This window comes from Sebastes umbrosus, chromosome 20, assembly GCF_015220745.1.
Source record: "Sebastes umbrosus isolate fSebUmb1 chromosome 20, fSebUmb1.pri, whole genome shotgun sequence".
Classification (NCBI taxonomy): domain Eukaryota; kingdom Metazoa; phylum Chordata; class Actinopteri; order Perciformes; family Sebastidae; genus Sebastes; species Sebastes umbrosus.
The window spans coordinates 17631705-17653472 of NC_051288.1; the positions used below are offsets into that span (position 1 = coordinate 17631705).

Consider the following 21768-nt stretch of genomic DNA (forward strand, 5'->3'; position numbering starts at 1 on the left):
CAGTGTGTAGTGTGCGCGCATGTACGTGAGAGTGGAGCGAAATTGCGAGAACGAGTGCAGTGTGTGAGTGAAGGCAGGCAGGCAGAGGAGCAGAGTACAGCAGAAACTCTGGCCCTGGAGACCAAAGCTACGGTCTCCCCCGCATCCTCCGACCCCGGCCAACACTGCTTTGTAAGACGGACTTCATTAGATAGAACTTTGCAGTTTTGGTGCTTCAGTGTAGTTTGTGTTGGAGTCTAGTCTGAACAGCGTAGCCACATGCGAGCGCGTATGGGACACCGAACCTGCAATGATTTATACGCATAAGAAGTTACGAACAGTCCCTTTACATGGACATAACTCGGTGGTCTTAAGTCTGACTCAAGTCCAAGTCTGTCAGAGCAAGTCCCTCGTTCTTGAAGGCAAGTTCAAGTTCTCTATGAAGTATCGGAGGTCTGAATGCTGACCGTTACAACACTGCATTTTATTGTCATTAACAGCGTCGTTCACATAGCTGAGACCAAGTGCCTTAGGGTAGAAAGTTTCACAAAAATAAACACAGACTTATTTTAAGCCTAAAAGGTCAACCACCTGACCCCCAGGCTAAACTCAGAGCTAAGAGCAGTGTTTCCTTGGTAACAATCAGTGGCACCGGCTGACCAGTGGTACCAAATGACATAGCTCATAATTTGTGGTTTGCTAATGTTATGGAGCGAGCAATGAGAGGGGAAAGAGCAATCCCTTGGAAATATCAAGCTGCAAGGACGTCGTCGTACAGTGGGAGCACATAAATCATGAGCTTTGGCTTTACATCGCAAATGACCTACTCGTACAGTAAGAGTAGGAATTTCTAAATCGAAAAGTATATACCCAGTTTGAGTGTGGAAAAAAAAAACAGATACATGGCTGAGTTTGATGGTAAGTGCCTGGCAACCACTTGTTGTGAAGTGAATGCAATGGAACGGAGGATGGAGAATGTGACATCGAGTGGCTGAATGTTATCAATAGCACCTTTAAGTCATTTCAACATTCAAGTCAGTCAAATCTTTTGGGAGTCAGTTCTCAAATAAGTTGTATCTCAGAGTAGTCAAGTCTACAGCTCTGGTCGGACTCACTTTGACAGGATCAATACTTGTACAAGGCCTCATATACCCAGACAATAAAAACATAATGGTCTCCATCAGCCAGCATCAGCGCGACTGATAATATAACACAAATTCCTATTCACAATACCCTGTTATGAAAATAAACAACACATTTATACTGATGTGCAGCCTTATTGAAGGTATTTCTACTTTTATGACAGTCATCAGTGGCTCCATTTCGGGACTCTGTAATCTTGTTGTGTACCTTAAATCCGGCTCACACAACAAGATAACACTCATACTTGGAACCAGGGCCTCTAAGTAGCAAAACTGAATGAGATATATTCCCCAAAGATTGAATGGAGGAGGGAAAAAAAGAGCATTTAAGAGCTCTCTATCAATTCAATCAGTATTTCTTATCCTGCCAGCTGAGACTTTTCATTACCTTGCTCAGCGAGGTGTGTAATACCGAGCCTATCAGGGATTGTGCATTATTGCTCGCAGTAAATGAAGGCCTTAGAGGTGTGTTTGCCAAGGCAGATTTAAGAACATCCCTTCAAAGATTTCCTACCGTCTTGCTATTATTGATGAAATCCCTGAGAGCACACTTGAGTCTGTGAGGTGTTTGTAATGCTGCCTTTATCCACACATGAGAACAATCAAAGAGGACGGCGGCGGCGGGCGGTGCACCCCTCGCACCCGGCACCGTGCCTCCTCTCCCGAGCAGCTCTCTCATCTGCAGAGGGAAGCTTTTCACATGAAGTTCATTACATCCCCTCTCGCCGCTCACCTCTCAATGCCGCTCTTTGTCCGCCGTAATCTCGGGATCCTTCAGAACCGCTAGCTTGAGTTTCACATTGGGGAGTATCTCAATGAGTCTGGAAGGGATTTCAAAGGCGAGGGGGCCGCTATATCATCCAAGCATGGTCCTCATGTCCTGAGCTTATCTTGACCCGGAGTCAAGTTGGCCACATGCTGCAACTGAATAGCCCCTCTCCATATCCCAATGTTGTTTTAACCAATTTGTTTGGTGGAGTTAAGAGAAACAGACATATAAAAGAGTGTGTTGCGGTGCATTTATCTATCCCTAACAAAGAGGGATAAACGGAGATGATGTTGAGAGGAAAACAAGTGAAACAAACTACAAAAGGAGTGTTTCAATCTGGACCACTTGGTTTCCATTTACAATAATCCAGGATAGGCCGTGGTGTGATAAAATCCTAACAACTTCCGCACTCCCAAAGATAAGCCTGCTATGCACTTACAAGACGGGAAGTGATCTGGGATATCAGCCTTTCAAAGCAGGCCAGCAAAGCCAAGTGAGCTTCACTGATGTGCCGGCCGGTGGCTTTTAATCCCCACACAGCGCTCCATTCTTGTGAGGGCGACCATATATTTTTTTAATTAAGCCCTTACCTGTCCACATCAAAAGGCGACTCAGATTAGTCTTTTGATCTGCCTAAGCTCTTTATTACTGTATATGGAATATGTTAAGATTTCAGCCCCAACAATGAATCATCTGTTTTGTGTAAATGCTCATAACCTGCTCTGCTCTCCGAGGTTGGCACTGACATGAGACGAAGAGGCCGTCCGGATATACGAGCGGCTTCTTAGCGGTGCGTATCTAGAGCAAAAAAAGATGATGCCGAGATAAGGAGGAAAAAGACAGGAAGCCGAGGAGGGAAGAGACAATTATTTGGCTCCGTTGCCAAATCGGAAACTTCAATGAAACATAGCTTGTGTGCAAAATGTCCTTCCACCTTTCCATTTCTCTCCTTAGGAAAGCCAACAATAACATGATACCACAAAGCAGACAAAGGCTGTTGAATGTATTTGATTTATTTTAGCCCCCAAAAAGAAAATAAATGGCACATACAGTGAATAAAAGCTGATGCATTTCCTCTATGAAGAGTGGCTGTTTGCAAAAGAACCATTAAATTAAGAGCACAGCTAAGACATTAGGGTGTTATTACAACCTGCACATGTACTTTCTTACGTCAGAATTTCCATTTTCATTATCTTTTTTGCCCAATTAGTTTGAATCAATTACATACAGTGCAAATGTTTTCACACGTTGACAGAAAAATAGTAACCGGAGGCATCTGTAGGAAGGCTTTTCAATTTCTTTTCTGGCTTATCTTTCTGGTTTTAAGGCAGGATTCATGGTTTTTAAAGCACACTTTGAGCTACATGTTACTTTACAACTAAACATAGCTAAATAAAGAATAATAAAATAATCCAACAAAAAGAAGGTGTTAGGACTTTTAAACAAATACTGTACAGTAAAAAGTTATTTTATGGCACGCTAAACAACAATTGGCACAATGTGAACATAAACAAAGATCAAATTGTTGCCTTGATTGGCTGACAATGCAATTACAAGTGAATGATGCAGCTTTCATTGATGCCACCAACAGCTGCAGTTCTTAAAGGGTATATTTATCAAGTGATGTCACCTGCACTACAAACAGCATAACGCATTGTGCATTGTGGGTAATGTAGGCACTAGGTTTGAACAAGGAAAAATAATCAAAAGACTATCTACTGGATCTTAAAGGAGACATATCATGCTCAATTCCAGGTTCATACATGCTTTAATGTTCAAAAAACATTATTTTTTCTCATACTATCTGTCTGAATGTACCTGTATTCACCCTGTGTCTGAAACGCTCCGTTTAAGCGCCTGTCTCTTTAAGAACCCCTCCCGAAAAAGCCCAATCTGCTCTGATTGGCTTGCGAGAAAAACATGGTGTACCTTCGCAAAGGTAGTTTAAATTTAAGGTAGTTCTCAAGTTGTGGGCGGTATATTCATGGATGTATAATAAGACCTGGATACGGTACCACCGCTCAGCCTCGTTTCCAGCGGGAGAAACACTACTATACTGCGCATATTCAGTTGGCTGCATAACCCGGAAGTAAACCCGGAAGCTAGAAAACTTTTTTGCTGTATGCGCTAGGCGAGCAATTCTCAGTGGAATGAACAAGCGGCATCTTGGGGTCCCGTATCCAGTTCTTATAATACATCCACGGATATATTCTAATGAGCCTGCATGTGACATAGGAAGGGGAGCCAAACCTGAACTGCTTGTTGAATCACATGTTTTCTGATCTAAACAAACAACTGACTGGGTTGTCTTATTTCACAGTTTGTGGGTCGGTAGGCACTCCAGATACCCAAAAGTATATGCACAAGCACTGAAAAGTGAGTTTTTCATGATATGTCCCCTTTAAGGAAGTGATGTTAGCATTTCATGAGACTTAAAACTTCAAAAATTATCATTAAAAAAAAGTATACATTTGTAATTTTTAAGCAACGTTGCTCAAATGTTTCCAAACGCAAATACAAAAGACACATTTACAGCTTCAAAGTGAAATCAAACTAACATAAAAGTTCCTGACATGCTGTACTGTTAGTACCTGTATCATGACACGTGTAGATAAATGTAAAAAAGAACACATTGCTGGTGTTATATATTGCTGCTTAAGAAACTCTGACCGACAGCATTTTGCGCAAAACTCCTCTCAACAACATCCCCCCTCTGATCGGCTTTAAGAAACTCAAAGACACGTTTAAATAACAACAGCTTTCATATGTACACATGGGAAAAAATGAAAAACCTCAAGTCGAACAAATGCACAGCCGCTGATGACAGCTGTGCTAAGAAGAAAAGGACAGGGCTCAAGAAAAATATCAGGTCACACAACAGCAAACAGTCGTGACACAACCAAAATTGTTGGCTAACAACACAGTGGAATCTGCTTCTCTCCTCCATAACAGCATTTAACTCGTCTTGAAGTTTAAAAAAGGCTGCCTCATCTTCAAAAGTGAGAACTCATAAGGAAAACATAAATATTAGTACATTGAAATTCTATGTTCTACCATTCATAAAAAAGGCAAAGGCACAAATATCAACTTCTAATATAGGAGCAACATTCTGCTAAAACTCAACATTAAAACAGCTAAAAAGAAAATGTTAACATCACTAGAGAGTGTTTGAAAAAAAAAAAGTTTAAAGAAAAAACAATAGATGAAGTGAAGATATGCATAATACAGGGGTAAATATAGAAGGCATAATAATGTAAATGTCTTTTATTCTGAAAAGCACAGTACTGTTTTGGTGCGTTCACAGTGATCCTCTCTCAGATGAACTCTCCTCGGAAAGGAAGTGACTGAATGTTTTGCTGTTGCCAGCGGCAGCGCAGCCTGGCCAGCGGCGAGTCCCTCGGGTTCTCAAACTCGGAGAAGCCCAGCTGGTTGAGGATGTCATAAACTCCGGCTCTGGCAGCCACCTACCACAGAAACACACGAAATGTTAATGAACAGGCAACACAGCCAGCCATGCTTCTTTTTTTTTTTTTTTTTATTTGTCCGTCATGACCACACAAATGCTTTGACCGCCACTTTTTTCAGAGTTAAAGCAAGTTATCAGCTGTGCAGCTGTTACACTGGAACAACAGGCATCTACTGCGGCTTTGGAAACAACAGGAAGTGGAAGAAGAAGTATTCAGATCCTTCCAAAATATCGACACCACAATGAAAAAAAAAACCTGCAATTAAAGTTTACTTAAGGAGCGCTCCACTGATTTTACACATCAAGTTTAGTTTACTCGTTACAGTACTATTTAGCATGTGAAAACTTTTAAATTATGTCTTCTGTGACTTTGGAGCGAACACTACTGCGCCTGCTCTATGGACCCAATGGATTGCGGATGATCGCAGAATGATCCGGGTACTTTATCACTCGGCAGTCGAGCCATTTTGGCTTCATGCGCCACTGAGCAACTCTCATAGGAATGAACGGGAGCCCGCTTCCAGCGCTGTATCCAGTTCTCTTTATACATCCATGGTTATCTCAGAACAAAATAAAAACTAAATCATCCCACACCAGGAGGGCTCATATAAATATTATTTTTCTTATTGAGTTTATTGTTTAATAATCGCAAATAACAAGCATGTGGACTGGATGAAGAGTGTGCTGAACCATTCGCGTGAGCTGTCCTTGAGCGTGACACTGAAACCCAATTGTTCCGGATGGTCAGCCCTGTTTCTTGCATGGTAGCGGTGTGTGAGTGAATGTATGAATGAAAGGCGATTATATTTAAATGCAGTCTATTTACCATTGAAGAATATTCATATGAGCCTCGACGGACACACAAATAGATTTACTTTATTGATCCCTAAAGGGGAAATTATTGTGCTACAGCAGCAGGTTATCCAGGCAATGCACAGGAACAGTAAATATACATATCAAGACTAGAGATAAATATCTATAGAATATGCAATATAAAGAATATATTAGAATACACTTTAAATATACCAGACTACTACAACTAACATGTAAAATAGAAATAACATACGATATACATTAGCAATTTGTGCAACTTTGTTGTAGTTTTTAAATAAAAATTAAATGAGGTATGATTGTAAATGAAGTATACCGATGTGCAAGATTATTGAAGGAGCAAAACAGAGTGGAGTAGAAACTATAAAGCTGAGAGTTTAAGTAAATGGTAAATGGACTTGGACTTATATAGCACTTTTCTAGTCTTCCGACTACATGTGAGCATTCACCCATTGTGTCTTGCTCAAGGACACGTCGAAATGTGACCTGGAGCAGGCGGGGATCGAACCACCGACTTTCCGATTGGTGGACAACCTGCTCTACCCTCTGAGCCACAGCCGCCCCTGTGAAGTGAAGTGAAGTGAAGTGAAGTGAAGTGAAGTGAAGTGAAGTGAAGTGAAGTGAAGTGAAGTGAAGTGAAGTGAAGTGAAGTGAAGTGAAGTGAAGTGAAGTGAAGTGAAGTGTTGTATAGTGTTGTTATTTCTTTGGGCAGGAAATATTTTCTGTATCGGTCCTTCTGTGCGACTATTGTACTGTGCAGTATATGGGACATCCTTGGAACAAAACCATGGAAACAGGATGTGTTATTCAGTTTTTCTCTGAGTCATTAGTGAATGAGGGAGGACAGTGAGAAACACGGCGAGGTGTCCTTCAAGTGAGAGAGCGAGTTCAGGGTTCGTGTTAAAGCAGCAGGTCATACTGACTCATGGTCTGCTTCGGCTATAGGGCTGATGGGAAGCACCACGGACAACCAGAAACATCTGGCCGTAAAGCCAAACAATACAAACAAATACAAACTAAACCCGGCAGACACCGACTTCCCTGCAAAATCTTTAAAAGATCGAGCAGAAGCGCCACAGCTTGCCCAGTTTACTCTGCAGGAGAGGCTTCGAGGAAACTGGACTGTGGTGTTCAGCCACTAAATTTAATAAAAGAGCCTACGAGAGACTAATAAAATCAAATCCTGCTAACAGAGTGTGTCAAATTTATTTATTTCCATCGATCTGTGTATTGATTTTCACATCACGACCCATTTATAAAAGGAACCGCCAGCTGTTTGTAAGAGCCTGGGAGACGTTCGGGGGAATGACTCAGCGGCGGTAACGTGGCCTCAAGCGCTTTGCCAACTGAACCTCTCCCTCTTTGCCTTCGGGCGGTCAAGAAGTCTGCAAATTTTGGAGTGGAGAGGAATGTGCAAGAGGAGATGCATACTTTTAAAGTACACAAAGTTGAAGAATATGACTGTGGTTATGTTCTCGAAGGCTGTGAGGTAATCCTGTATGAAATACGTTTAAAAAAATGCACCGTCAGGTTCGAACGCTGAGGAGGACATAATGGAACAATGAACAGGAATAATAGTATCAAGATATCCCTTTCGCTAACAATGATTATAGCTTAGCGGGCCAGCTTTGTGCAGAAATAAACACAAGGCACCGCAGAGCGTGGTCTAGATTACCTTCTTGCTGACCATGCAAAATCAAATCTTACAATAGAGATCATGTATCGCTAAAACTTTTAGCTTTGTAGAGGTTCAAACCTTTCCCTCGGTCCTGTGAGCTGTGTCGCTATACGTATGAACACATAATCATGCGGCTTCTATTGTCCTGTTTTAATTCAGCTTTTTATAGCAAATGCATGCACATCCATGTGTTTGTGTTTGATGTGTTCCTGGACGGCTGCCAGCGTGACTGCTGCTGCTGTATGAGGTCTTCGGTGGGAACAAATGAGTGGGGTGCAGCTGAACCATTAGTCAGTGGATGGGACTCCCAAGACCACTTCTGGGCTATTAACCAGGGTACTTAACCTGACTCATCTACTCCACAGCCCAGCTGTCTAAATAGGGCATGAGAGAAAAATCTGAAACAGTGAAAAAGAGGATGTTGGGGAGGTTGAGATGGAGAGAGGATAAAGAGTGACTGCATGCCATCTCCGTGGGTCAGAGCTGCTGAGGGCGTTCACATTTTGTCATCTCTATTCTTCTTCTTTTTTTAAAAGAAATACGCTCTCAAACCACTCCAGCTACTAAATCCACTTATCCTCAGTCCATCTATGTGTTCAGTACATTTCAAACCAAGATTTTCCACCACAGAGAGGTAAATACACCACTGCCATGATGTGCTAATGCCACCTCGTAGCTCTGAAGCTCGGAAGTAGTGATTGTCTGGTAAAACGATGACTCGCTGGAACGTACCGTCCATCTGGATTGACAGTGAAGACGATTACACAACTGATGTTCCAGACAAGTGTTCCTTTAAACCTCACAGCAACAACCACTAAACACACTTACTTGAAGCCTTTTCTTTGGAGATGAGGCAGTCCAGCTTCCCCTCTCCATTAAACAAACACTGACTTTGAGTTCCAATATCCATACTAGCATAACATCATTTATTATGCCAGGAAAAGATTTATTATATCCCAATTAGGGCTGTCAAAGGTAACGCGATAATAACACGTTAACGCAATTTTGTTTTAACGCCACTTATTAACGCAATTTACGATTTTTAGGTTGTAGCACGCTCAGTTTTAAAGCTAGATTGGTACCAACCATGTCATTATAGCTTGTTGGGAAGGAGGCCAAATAACGTTTCACACTTAAAAAACTGTCATGGCCTTTTTCAAAGAGATCCCTTGACCTCTGACCTCAAGATATGTGAATGAAAATGGGTTCTATGGGTACCCACGAGTCTCCTCTTTACAAACATGAACACTTCATGATAATCACATGCAGTTTGTGGCGAGTCATAGTCAAGTCAGCACGCTGACACACTGACAGCTGTTGAGTTTGCCATGTTATGATTTTAGCATATTTTTTATGCTTAATGCAGTACCTGGGACGGTTTCTGGACAATATTTGTCATTGTTTTGTGTCGTTAATTCATTTCCAATAATAAATATATACATATATTTGCATAAAGCAGCATATTTGCCCACTCCCAAGTTAATAAGTCGATTAAATACTTGACAAATCTGCCTTTAAGATACATTTTGAACAGATACAAAATCTGCGATTAATGTGTGAATCGTGATTCAATATTTTAATCGACTGACAGCCCTAGTCCCCAATACTTAGTATGTCAAATGCAATATGCCAAAAATACCAGGATGTCCTACTGCATCCGGTCGCACCGGATATGAGCAAGAGAGTCAAAGTTCAAGGCTCAATGTTACGCAAAGTAGTATATCCCAACTGTATGCATACTGCGTGCAACAGTACGTACTTTGTAAGGGCAGCTGCAGTATGTACTAAAGTATAAAGAAAAAGTATATGATATGGAACGTCGCCTATATTAACGTTATAGTCTGCAGCCATGCCGGCAGCTCTGTGAGGCTGCACAGCGATGTTTCTTTTATGTTGACCTGTTTGTAATGTAATTTAAATTTGTCTTGATTTTCATACAAATAAAAAATGAAACCCCCCATAGCTTCCCAGTGTGCTGCTGTGGTAAAAAGAACATCTAAAAGAAATGAGATGTGGGAAAAGCATCAAATCAATACATGTGCACACAAATCAAAACAGATCAGATCTTTGATGGTGAATCGCGGGCGGGCCTTGAAGTTGTTGGTGCACAACTTTCTAGGTGACAGTACACAGAGCTGTCGGGGAGATGCCTTTCATGCCGCATTGAAGAGATCACAAACGCCAATACTCATTAGGCGGCTGGAGCGGCTGTGGGGGGGGGGGAGCGGCGCAACGAGGAGGCGCTGGTCTTTCCCACAGTCGGCTATCTCAAAGGCTGCACATACCGGGCGCCTGTGTAGGGGGACAGGGAGGCCTCTGTGCCACACATCAAAACAGCTGGAGTGACTGATAGGGTACCTCTCCTGCAGGCATCCATGGTATGCACTGTACACAAGTCCTGCCATTGTGTAAAGGGCCACGCTTTGGATTAGCAAACATGGATTTCAATTCCAATAACTCCTCTGATGTTTCTGCTCTGATCTCACTACATGGCCACGAGGCAACACGGGCTAATGACGCTTAGGGACAATATTTGTCCAACGTGCATACAATGTCGCAGGGAGCGCTTACTTCAAATACGTACTGCTTGCTGCTGCATGGTTTTGATGCTGCAGTGAAACAACACAAAACACATGCTCCCGTGTTCAAACAACTGAACAGAAGCAACAACACCAAATAGGTCAGAGGCTCCATATCAGCTGGCACAGGCTGCCGCCCTGCATGACTGGAAACACTGTGCTCCCGCTTTCAGCCGTTGTAGAGATCAAATTAGTCCACACACACATGCATACAGCCATGGCAGGATGCAGGACAGACTGTACCGCTCAGATCTGGCAGGTTGTGTAACCGTGGCTTCAAATGCACGATCAATGCCGGCGATGACCCCCCCGACCGCAGCCTCCGGCGTCGTAGTTTGTCATTAATGATCCTGCCACGGTCACTGGTGATAGGCTAATGATTGTGCCTTCGGGTTGGTTGGGTCAGATTGGCTGGGCCGCTGCCAGATTCGGCTGCAACTGGGCCAGTGAACACATCGCAGTACTGATGGCGATGGGAGCAAAATGTAGCACATACTGTATGTCACAAGAGATTACGCTCTTTAATGTTCTTTAAACAGAAAACATTCTGCAAGTTGACCTTAAATTCTGTTCTGTACTGTACTAGTTTTCATTTTGAGAACAGCGTGGGAAGGATTTGTGATTCTCATTTTATCACATTATCCAGTGAAGATGACGAATGTGAAGGACAGAGTAGAAAAAACAGAGTCCATGTCTGTACAGAGGGAACAGCAAAATGTGCGCCAAGCACACAAAACAAAACAACAAGACATTTATGCTTTTTTTTCATTAGGGACCCGGCCCGGATATGAGTACACTTGACCCCAGAGTCCAGTCCGTACCATACTCGAGTCCACTTGAAGAAGTATGGTTCTGAAAGGACAGGCTTTTTTCAACGGTGTTGGTCTCCTCTGAACTGGACAGCGATGATTGACAAAGCAGGAAGGCAGGCGAGAGGTTCCTTAAAATATAGACAATAGTAGGCGATGGGGTTGGGCGATGTTTGTTATTTTCTTTAGCTAGTTTAATGGTCTGCCTCCGAAGAATGAGAGCCGCTCAGCTGCTCAGCGGGCAGAGAGAGAGAGAGAGAGAGACAGCAGGGGGAAACAGAGTGTAGAGACGGAATATGTTCACATCTAACTCGGTGTAATAAGGGTTTATTTCAACCAAACCAGAGTTGGTGATAGTTGGACAGACTGTTTTAGTGAGTTTCGTTGTGTTTCTGTCCAGTTTGAATGAAGTGTGTTTTAGGATCATCACCAGAACAGCTGATCTCAACATAAACAAATACACGTGGATGACGAAGCAAGTGTACTCGGGGGGAATGGAGAAGGGCGGCAATCGTACTCAAGCACGGTACGGATCAATCGTACCTAATATGAAAACGCCCTCAGATGTCTACGTGCGTTCTGTCACAGCTGTCGATTCTGGAGGCCTCTCATGGGCACAGAAATCAATCAGAATAAAGATCTCTTTAGAACAACTAATCCAGGGCCCAATACCAAAGACAATGGTTGCCACAGCAACCGTCTCCCCTCACAGAATCTGACCGGTTCAAATCAATTTCTACATTCTTTCGGTAAAGTGTAACTGAGGGTCATTTTTTTTTAGTATGTCTGGCAGCAAACTTCTGTGCTCAACAGGTCTTCCCAGAGAGCTCCTGTCAATCAAACGGTGTCTAGTGCTGCTCTGACAGGTCGAGGAAGTGTCTTTCTATTCAGTCCAGACTGCGGCTGCTGAAAATGAATATAAATCTGGAGAGCAGAATGGAAAATACACAGGAGAATAGGAGGAAAGAATGGATAACCTTCCCTGCATGTAGTTGACATTTTAATAGTGCGCACTATTCATATGGACACCCCCTCTCTTTGACCTTATACAGTATGTGTGTGTATACATGTATATATATTATATATATTAGGGCTGTCAAAGTCAACACGATAATAATGCGTTTACGCAAAATCATTTTAACGCAGACATGCCTACTTTATGATAATCACATGCAGTTTTGGACAAGTCATAGTCAAGTCAGCACACTGACACACTGACAGCTGTTGTTGCCTGTTGGGCTGCAGTTTGACACGTGATGATTTGAGCATTTTCTATGCTAGATGCAGTACCTGTTACCTGTTTCTGGACAATATTTGTCATTGTTTTGTGTTGTTAATTGATTTCTAGTAATATATATATATACATTTGTATAAAGCAAGCATATTTAACCACTTCCCTGTTGATAGGAATATTAAATACTTGACAAATCTCTCTTTAAGGTACATTTTGAACAGAAATAAATGTGTTTTTAATTTGCGATCAATTGCAATTAACTATGAACAATCATGTGATTAAATATTTTAATCGACTGACAGCCCTATATATATATATATATATGTGTGTGTGTGTGTGTGTGTGTTTTCCGCTTTAAGGTTCATGCCATGTAACCATGACATCCTGACTGTGAATCGAAGCCAGGGACCTTTATGTCAAATGTCATCTCACTTCCCTGCTGCCTCCCCACTACTCTCTCATTCTCAAACACATGCTGTGATGAAGCATTAAAGAAGTTTACAGCAAGTAATTATCAATGATGTAAGACATCTACCTGCCTCCGCTGACATTCAGAACCTAAAGAGCATCTAACTTTAGGGACAGTTTATTAGCGACAGGTGGAGACGTGGCGCTGTCAGGTGTCCACTCATCTGGGTTTGATTCATGCAGCAGCTCCATCTAAAGTGAGCTCAGACCACAAGTAGGATAGTGATGTGATTTGGATGTGTTCTTCACTGGAGTTTCAGCCTGCAGTGGCCGAGCACCCCCAGCCGGTTTGCAGCGCATTAACACTGGACTGTAGTATGTGGTCAGGGCTCTGTCAGCAGGCTAGTTAGCTGTTAATTAAACTCCCATTCAGTCAGAGGAGAAAGTCACTTTATAATGTGCCACAAGTCTCCAGCACCACGCTCAACATGTACAACCAACTGTGAGCTGTGGTTCACTCCTGGCCACAGGAATCCTCTTTTCTGAGGTTTACCGTAAGTTCTCTAATAGCAGGTAACCTGAATTTACCTCAGAAGCAAAGAGAACCAGGCCTTTATATATGCCTATTTCTCGCCTCAAATGTTTTCAGAAATGAGAAAGTTTGCTCCGGCTGGTGGGCGGTGCTTGGTATTTCCTCAACAGACATAAACTTTCTCATTTTACAGCTAAACCGTGCACTACAAGATGTTTCTGAAAACATTTGTGGCGAGAAATAGGCATTACAGTTACAGAATATTGATTCATATTTGATCAGCGCTGCCTAGTTTGACCGTGTGATCGGAGTTCGCGAGTGATTGACAGCTGCTCAGAGACGGCAAGGCTCCAGCTCGGCTCTGATTGGTTGTTTTTCTTCTCTCTGTGAAATCTTGCAGATGCCATAAGGAGCCTCGGAGGACACAGAGGCACATGATTTTTTTCTGCCTCATGCATTACTGTCAGGATATAGTGATCGTTTTAAAAAAATAAGTTTTTAAAATCATATTTGCTCTATTTCTACACACTGCTGCTGTAATGCAAACTCCAAAATTCCTCTTTGTTTACCTGCTAACTTGATAAATTCAGTGCATCAGTACAGCAAGAGTCACATCAGGCATTCCACTTTGCCTTTTTCCCTCAAACAATGTTAAGCTACCATGAATGAAAACCAACATCTTTTCCAGAATTTTCACAATAAAAGTCTTGGATCAGTGTTGAGTTTAGTTGTCAATAACTGGTGAGTACATGACTCTTTTGTTGTAATGATGGTGCTGTGGAAAAGTACAAAGTGTGAGCTGTTATCGTAGGCTACAGGCAATTCCACCTATGTGTTGTTTTTTTTTGCCCGGCCTTTATTATCAGTCGGCTTTTATTTGCTCTTATATGAGAATTTACTGTAGCATCTCACATAAATTGTGCAATTTTGTTTCCAAATCCAGAGAGGAAACACAGTGCTTTGAACTGTCAGGCCTGCAATCTGCTCTCTGTGCAGCTGATGGATGGCTGTGATATACCGGACCGGTTACCCGTTTCCCTCCAGACCTTAACCGCGGCCAGGGAGGTGAGAGCAAACTGCACCGGCACATTCAAAGGACATTTTGAGCAACTTTATCGAAGAAGCAGCTCAGAGGTGAGGGGTTAGGATTTTCAGCAGTTGGAGCTGTAAACTAAAATGTGTCTGAGTGGTTGACTCAGGATTTAAAGGGCACAATTCAGCACTCAAAATACTTTCAGTACATCTCAACTAAAATTCCAATCGATTAAATAACATTCATGTATGGTGTTTGTATCATTAAGTTCCACAAAAGGTCAGAGAAGAGGGCAAAATTGTTTACTCATTTAAAAGCAATTTCTGGAAGAGTGTATAGTTTGTATAAAGTCACTTACAGACTCACTTTTTAATAAAGTTTCAAACTAAATACTTATTACTCATGTGGCTATAGTCAATATTTTATATGATAACAATGTCAAAGGTGTCGCTTGTAGTAATGAACCTACAGAGAATTATCACCTGAATGTGCAGCTCCCCTCGGCTTTACACAGCTTTATAGTGAGTTTCAACTCTTCGTTTAGCTGTCATGCTACTTTACTGTCTTGGCTCACTCTCACGGCTCTCACAGTGTCGTTTTTCGACCGCAGCAGGCAGCTGTTTTCAGCAAAAAAAAAAGGCTCTAAAAACCCACTGTACATTATCTGCTTAGCACCAAACAGCAGACAGACACAGTTAATACCTAGCCAGTGAACATAGTGGAGTATTTAGCATCCACAGGGCAAAATATTTCCCTCAGGAGTTGGTAGAGACCAAAAACAGAGCTAAAAGAGAGTAAATATTGGACTTATGTTCATCAGGTGGACAGAAATGCGACTCAATGAATGCTGGTTGCGTAATAAACAACTGTTTGCTATCAACTTAAAGGTACAGTGTGTTGGATTTGGTTACATCTAGTGGTGTGGTTGCAGACTGCAACCAACTAAGCACTCCTCCGCTCACTCCTCCCTTTACAAGACTGCGGTAACGCCGTTCGCCTCGCTCAGAGGTCATCCTTACCATAATAACACTACTTTAGGAGCAATGAAAGTCAGACGGCGGCTGGCGGTACCGCGGTTTAGCACTCTGTGGCTCACATTACCGCAGTTTTACAAGCGTGTCATAGAACTTCAGTGGCCTTCCGGTAACGTAAAAACACGAAAGGCTCTCTCTAGAGCCAGTGTTGGGTTTATCCGTTCTGGGCTACTGTAGAAACATGGTGGAGCAACATGTAGGACTCCGTGAGGAGGACCCGCTCCCTATGTAGATATGAAGGCCTCATTCTAAGCTAACGAAAACACGATTCTTAGTTTCAGATGATTATACACGAATGAAAACATAGTTATGAATATTTATTCTATTTCTGCTAATAGATCCCCCGAAATGTCACACAATGTTCCTTTAAAAAAGTGATAATATGTCAATGATGTGTTCACAACTTGTTACCACTGCCCTCAAGGGGCTAAAAAAAAAAAAAAGTTATTGCAGGTTTAACAAACTCTGAAAGACTTTTTCAAACTTTGAAACTATAAGGAACATTATCCCGATACCGGGACCAGACTGCTGAGTTTTTGCTCACAAGAAGGTAGTTTCAGTCGGAAGGAAGAACAAAAGAAAGACAGGAAGGAATAGCAGCAAAAACAAAAGTCTACCTATCTGATAAAATACAGAAATAACCTGAGAATGACATTTCAACGCGTGTTTTCTGTTGCCTGCTTTACAGTAGAGCGTCCCTGAACCCTGTGTGCACGCTTGTATTTTCTCATGGCATAACTGGGCCATTAGAGTCACTCTGATGCACCACATATATTTGCTATTCATAACAGGAAGAAGATGCCCTGATTGACCGCGCATATTTCTGTGACAATTGTTTTCACAGCTATTGTTCTGGTCTATTTTGGAATTCCGCGTTTTTTCTTTGAGTTTATTCCACCTCAATAAGGACAAAGAAGGAGGAGATTTTCGTTTTCAAAAACATTTAAGGCTTTTTGGCGGCGTTTCTCCAGGCCGTCTGCTCGCAAATGAGAATAGCAAATGGCTGCGAAGTTGTTTGCTTTTAGTATACGTTTTAGACACTCTGGTCTGACAGTTTGAGAATACAAACAAAAGAATTTCATCATTTCATATAGAAAAACACATGGTAAAGTTGCTGCAGAGATGGAAATATGCTACTTCTATTAAAAAAAATCTGATTGAAGAGGTTTTGCTGAGCCTCAGTGCTAAAGCTGCGATAACAACATGACAACTAACACCTTTTAATTAAAACCAAATGCATAGAAAGTACACTATATAACGCAGTTTTATTATTTATATTTACACTTAAAATTCAGCTGCGCTGCAGCTTTAGTTGATCACACTGAATGTGTTTTGTCAACCTGCCAAAGTGCTTATTTTTTTTACCACCATGTGAGTTTAAGGTATTGCAACATACATTTTAATTGCAATGTGTATGTGTGTGTGTGTGTGTTAGTGTGCACCGGCGCTTACAGACTACTCATTTGTTTGGAATGCACATAAATTCTCCACTTTACTGTAGGGCCACAGCTGGCCAAACGATTAATGTACCCAACAAAAACACAGAGGCGAGACATTATGAAGTTCAGTGTGTGAAGAACCAGGCCACAATAGAACCAGAACCAGCTTGTAAATTCCTGGAGGAATATCCAAGTGAAACTCTGGTAACCGGTTCACAATGTGTACAAACTGTTGAGTGTGGAAAGACAAAAAAAAGAAATCTCCCGTTTGTGTTTTTCTTCCGCCGAGCTATTGACACTGCCACGATTTCAATGAAAAATCTCACGCAACAAATGAGAAAGGGACAAATTAGTCTTGAAGGCCACCATAGCAGTTATTTTCACCCTCCTCTAGTGCCTGGAAGCAACACCTGACTTATTCAACACAGCACAGATCCAACAAGATATTTTTCCAAGGACAATTCAAGAAAAGACGCATTAAAAGCAGCGAGCGTTGTAGTACTGGAGACCACATTTTTTATCTCGTCTCAGAATCGACCGCATTTTTACTTGCTCGCATCTTTACTCAATCACATCTTTACTCCGTCTTGTCTAGGGTCTAGGGGGATATCACTGAATTGCCTGTGCATTTTTTTATTTATTTGTTAACACCTTTACTGTGATTGCTCGTAGAAAACAAAGGAAAATTCCCACACAAAAAATTCACCTGTGCAATGCCTTTTGACTATTTTATCAAGACATTTCTCATGGTATACTTATACATACACACATATACAGTATGTATGGCAATAAAAGAGGTGAATGAAGAGGAACTTTGTTTTCGGTGGGTGTTTTTATGGGAATGTGGATCTTTTGGATTAATTTGAGGGGTGCCTCTGGTTTGCATGCTCCACACATAGACTGTATATAAGAAGTGGATGTAGTCACTGTGACGTAACCCATTGGTTTGTGGACTGCCATTTTGAAGCCTAGAATTTGGCATTTTGGCCATCGCCATCACCGTGGTAGCGACCTGTCAATCACGAGATAGCCCTGCCCTAAAACATACCCTGCTTTATGGTCTATTTGACTCTAAATGGGACCATAATTTACAAAATGAACATCATGCTGTATTGAAGAAGACTTGAAACTAGTGATTGAGACCATAAACTCATGTTTACAATGTTTACAGAGGTAATAAATCAAGTAAGAAGTAGGCTCATTTTCTCATAGGCTTCTATACAATCAGACTTCTTTTTGCAACCAGAGGAGTCGCCCCCTGCTGGCTGTTAGAAAGAATGCAAGTTTAAGGCACTTCTACATTGGCTTCACTTCTCAGACCCGGAGGTTGCCCACTGGCTCCACATTTTATGATAAGTGTGTCGTGCAGTGTGGGACTCGCAGTGGTCTGGTCTTGGTCATGACTTGGTCTTGGTTTAGGTGGTCTTGACAACAACACTGCCAGGAGCATTAACTTGATTTAATTAATTTAGTGGTTTAATAGAAGGCGCATTATTATTATTATTCCCTGCTTAGTTATCAGCCATATTCCCCGTCCTTTCTGTCTGATTTTCATTTGCGTCAATGTCACAAAAAGGAAATCAAAGCTTTGATAAGCTTTTATATAAAATGCACACTTCTATAAATATCAAAGTGAGACAGAAAACAGAAGTGTGGGTACCTGTTCCATCCAGAGAGTGAAGGAGCGCTGCCAGGAGTCTTTCTTCTCTAGATGCAAGTATGTGTTGAAGAGGATGAGGTAAATGTAGCGCTCCAGGTACTGCAGGCTCCTCAGCAGCAGCTGCTCACACTCCTTCTCCGTCTTACCACTTTTGATCTGAAAGAGGGGAGAAAAAAAAGCTCTATTGGTACATGAAGTCGGCACAACAAAACACATTTCTTTCCCCAACAGTCATCAGTAGCTTACGTGTTTTACATTTGTAAACTCTGTAACTTCAACGTCTTTTAATTGCCTCCTGCGTGTAGGCTGTGTTTGCATAATGTTGCTCTCTCTTGACAACGAACCTGCCTTGATGGTGTTTAAACGTTTGTGTTTACCGTCTTTCCACTTAACTGAAGCTGAACTCTTTTCAAGTCTAACTGAAATAATAAGTAAATGTTTAGAAAAAAGATGATTTGCAATCAAGAGGGACGTGTGCTGAATATGTTCCGTTCAATTTAAGTGCAGTAATTCACAGGGAACTCACAATAATGTGAGTCCAAATCACGATACTCTCCACCATACTTCACATTTGTCGATCCCGCTAATGAACAAACATACATCCATTCAACAACATAACAAAAAGGTGATGACGCACTCAAGTCATTATGGCGAACTCAGCAAGAAATAAATAAACATTCACAGGTCATATTGTGTAACACAATGACTCATTTTTAATTATTCATAGATTAATCACACAGGGGTCGTGTGGTGAACAAAACGACCAATCAGACGTGTTTTCAGCTTATATAACATCCTCCATTCCTGCAAGGCGTTTCTCTTATATCCCCTCAACGCCCCGCCTGCGTGGACATTATTTCCGCTTAGCGCCAACATAACATTGTTTATCTTGGTCTCCCTCAGGCCATCAGCTCCAGCAACAGAGGGTCAGTTTCCTCTAAAGTGCAGGCACAGTAGCAAACAGATATTGTGTTGTGAGCCACGCATCAACAACTTTCACTAATCTGCTGCAATACACACAATAACGAAAGGACAGAAAGAGAAGAGGCTCTTAGCAACCAATTCACACCGTCACTCTCTTTCCTCCAAACAAATGTTAGAAAAGAATTATAATTAAAATGCAAAAAAAACACTGAAATTTAGCAGATCGAACTTCTGCGGTTGTATATTTTAAAGTTAAATTACTTCCCATCATGCTTAAAGCAGTAGAGGAACTGCAAACACTTATCAAATATCACGATGCTGAGCGCATTTAATTTATTTAACAATTGTTAATTTATTTAACAATTGAGACCAATTTAAGTTTTGGTACTCAGCGCGCTTAATTTATTTAACAATTGTTAAATAAATTATGCGTGCTGGGTTAATTCAACAATTGTTAAATAAATTAAGCCTGCTGAGAACCCAAACTTAATGCAGAGGTCACATCAGTAATCAAAACGGCAACTTTTGATTAATTCGTCTCTCGCAGTATAAAATGCTCCACAAAAGCACGGTTATGGAGTTGAGAAACGGTCGATGGTATAAATACGTCTTTTGAATCAATGGTGTGAACATATTGTCCTGTTAGTAACTAAGATAAATGAATCCTAAAAAAATGATTTATCTTATTAAATTCTTCATTAAAATTACCATATGTCAAAAGTTTTCGATACCAAATCACAGCATGACTTTTTCTATGGTGTTCCTCAATGTCTTGGTGTCTCAATGTGGTATTTTGGAGGGATTATTGATCGTTTTTATCACTTCTCGAACAGTAAAAATGGTTAAATTTAGCCCCAAATGTGTGTTACAAATTGCTGCGACAACTTATGAGACATAACTGAGCATGGGAATGACCATCACATACTTATATCATAATGCCCTTATACATTCTCAGTTTCTTTTAATTAAATAATTAATTCATGTTTATTTCTGATTTATGACTAGAAGAACTTGACACAGTGCTGAGCTGCATCTCAAATTACTCTTCATGTTCCCAGCTTTCAGATGATGTACACCACTTCTATGTGACATCTACTGCTGACCTGCTATCTCCCCCTAAACACCCCCTGTACCCCCTTAAAAAAGACAAAAACGGGTCTATTGTGGGTCTCAGATGGACTCATACATACTGTACAGTCTACAGGAGGTGCCAGAGAACAGAAACAATGAGATAAAAGAGACTAAAAGCTGCATCTTTATGCATCAGCTATGAGTCATTTGATTCAGTGTGGACAAAGAAACGTATTTCTAAATGCAGGGTCACATGTGGTTATACACCTTGTACGAACCCAGCTAAGTGTAGGTATAAATGTGAACTTGCTGAAATCACATGTTATGATGAATTACATCTCTCCTCCTCATTCATGCCTGTACTTACCTTGTACCAGATAACAGAACCGCCCGCTAGCTCGGCCTTAAAAGACCCTGTGATTTAAACAACGTGGGCGATCACGGTTATCTGACAAAGCGAGGCAAAGTGAAGTATTTGCGTCTAGACAACTTCAAGCTGTGCGTGATACGGCCGACATAATCTTAGAAAACAAAAGGAGAAAAACAACTGACCAACGTCTCCTATCGTGTTCTTTCATCTCCAGAAACCCACGGGCAGTTTTGACATTTGGAAGGAGCTCAGTTGGTAAGCCACCTACCAGAACTGTCACCCTGACAGTTGTTTACTCCCTCTGTCTCCAAATACCCTTAAACTCCACTGTTTTATCAATAAACACTATACTTATTATTCTTCTTATGGTAATTACTGAATCATTTGAATTTTCAGTGTAAAACCCTGTAGTCAGAAACACTAGAACCGTGCAATTATCCAAAGAATGAGATGCTCCTATAATCCCTTTGATTGTGGCCCTGTTCAGACCTGGTATTAACATGTGTCCTCAGTGATTGGATCGCAAGTGGACAGCTTTAAGTACGTCTGTTCACACCTCATTTGGCATTAATATGCGTCTCTACATGATTGTCCACTTCTGATCCGATATCACTTGCACACTCTGTATGCAAATAAACACATAGTAAACACGTGGCTAATACAGCAGACGTTGTGACGGAATATGACAGGAATGTCAGTAGTAATATCCTACATATTCGTGAATTTGGGTACATTTTATTAACAATTTTATAACATCAAAATACAGGTACAGGGTACAGGGCTTCAGAGAGCCGGGGAGGAGAGAGAGCG

General features: G+C 41.4%; 1 protein-coding gene across 5 annotated transcripts in view; it reads right to left on the bottom strand.

Annotated features, from left to right (window-relative positions):
- Positions 1–5204: 5204 nt before the first annotated feature.
- The window catches only part of pald1a (phosphatase domain containing paladin 1a), a 63748-nt gene continuing 47184 nt past the window's right edge, over positions 5205–21768 (bottom strand). For all 5 annotated transcript variants that reach the window (XM_037755050.1, XM_037755048.1, XM_037755047.1 and 2 more), the window contains 2 exons: positions 18594–18749; positions 5205–5354 (listed from right to left, as the gene is read on the bottom strand). In XM_037755050.1, coding sequence (XP_037610978.1) covers positions 5205–5354; positions 18594–18749 — 306 coding nt within the window. The remainder of the gene's footprint in view (positions 5355–18593; positions 18750–21768) is intronic.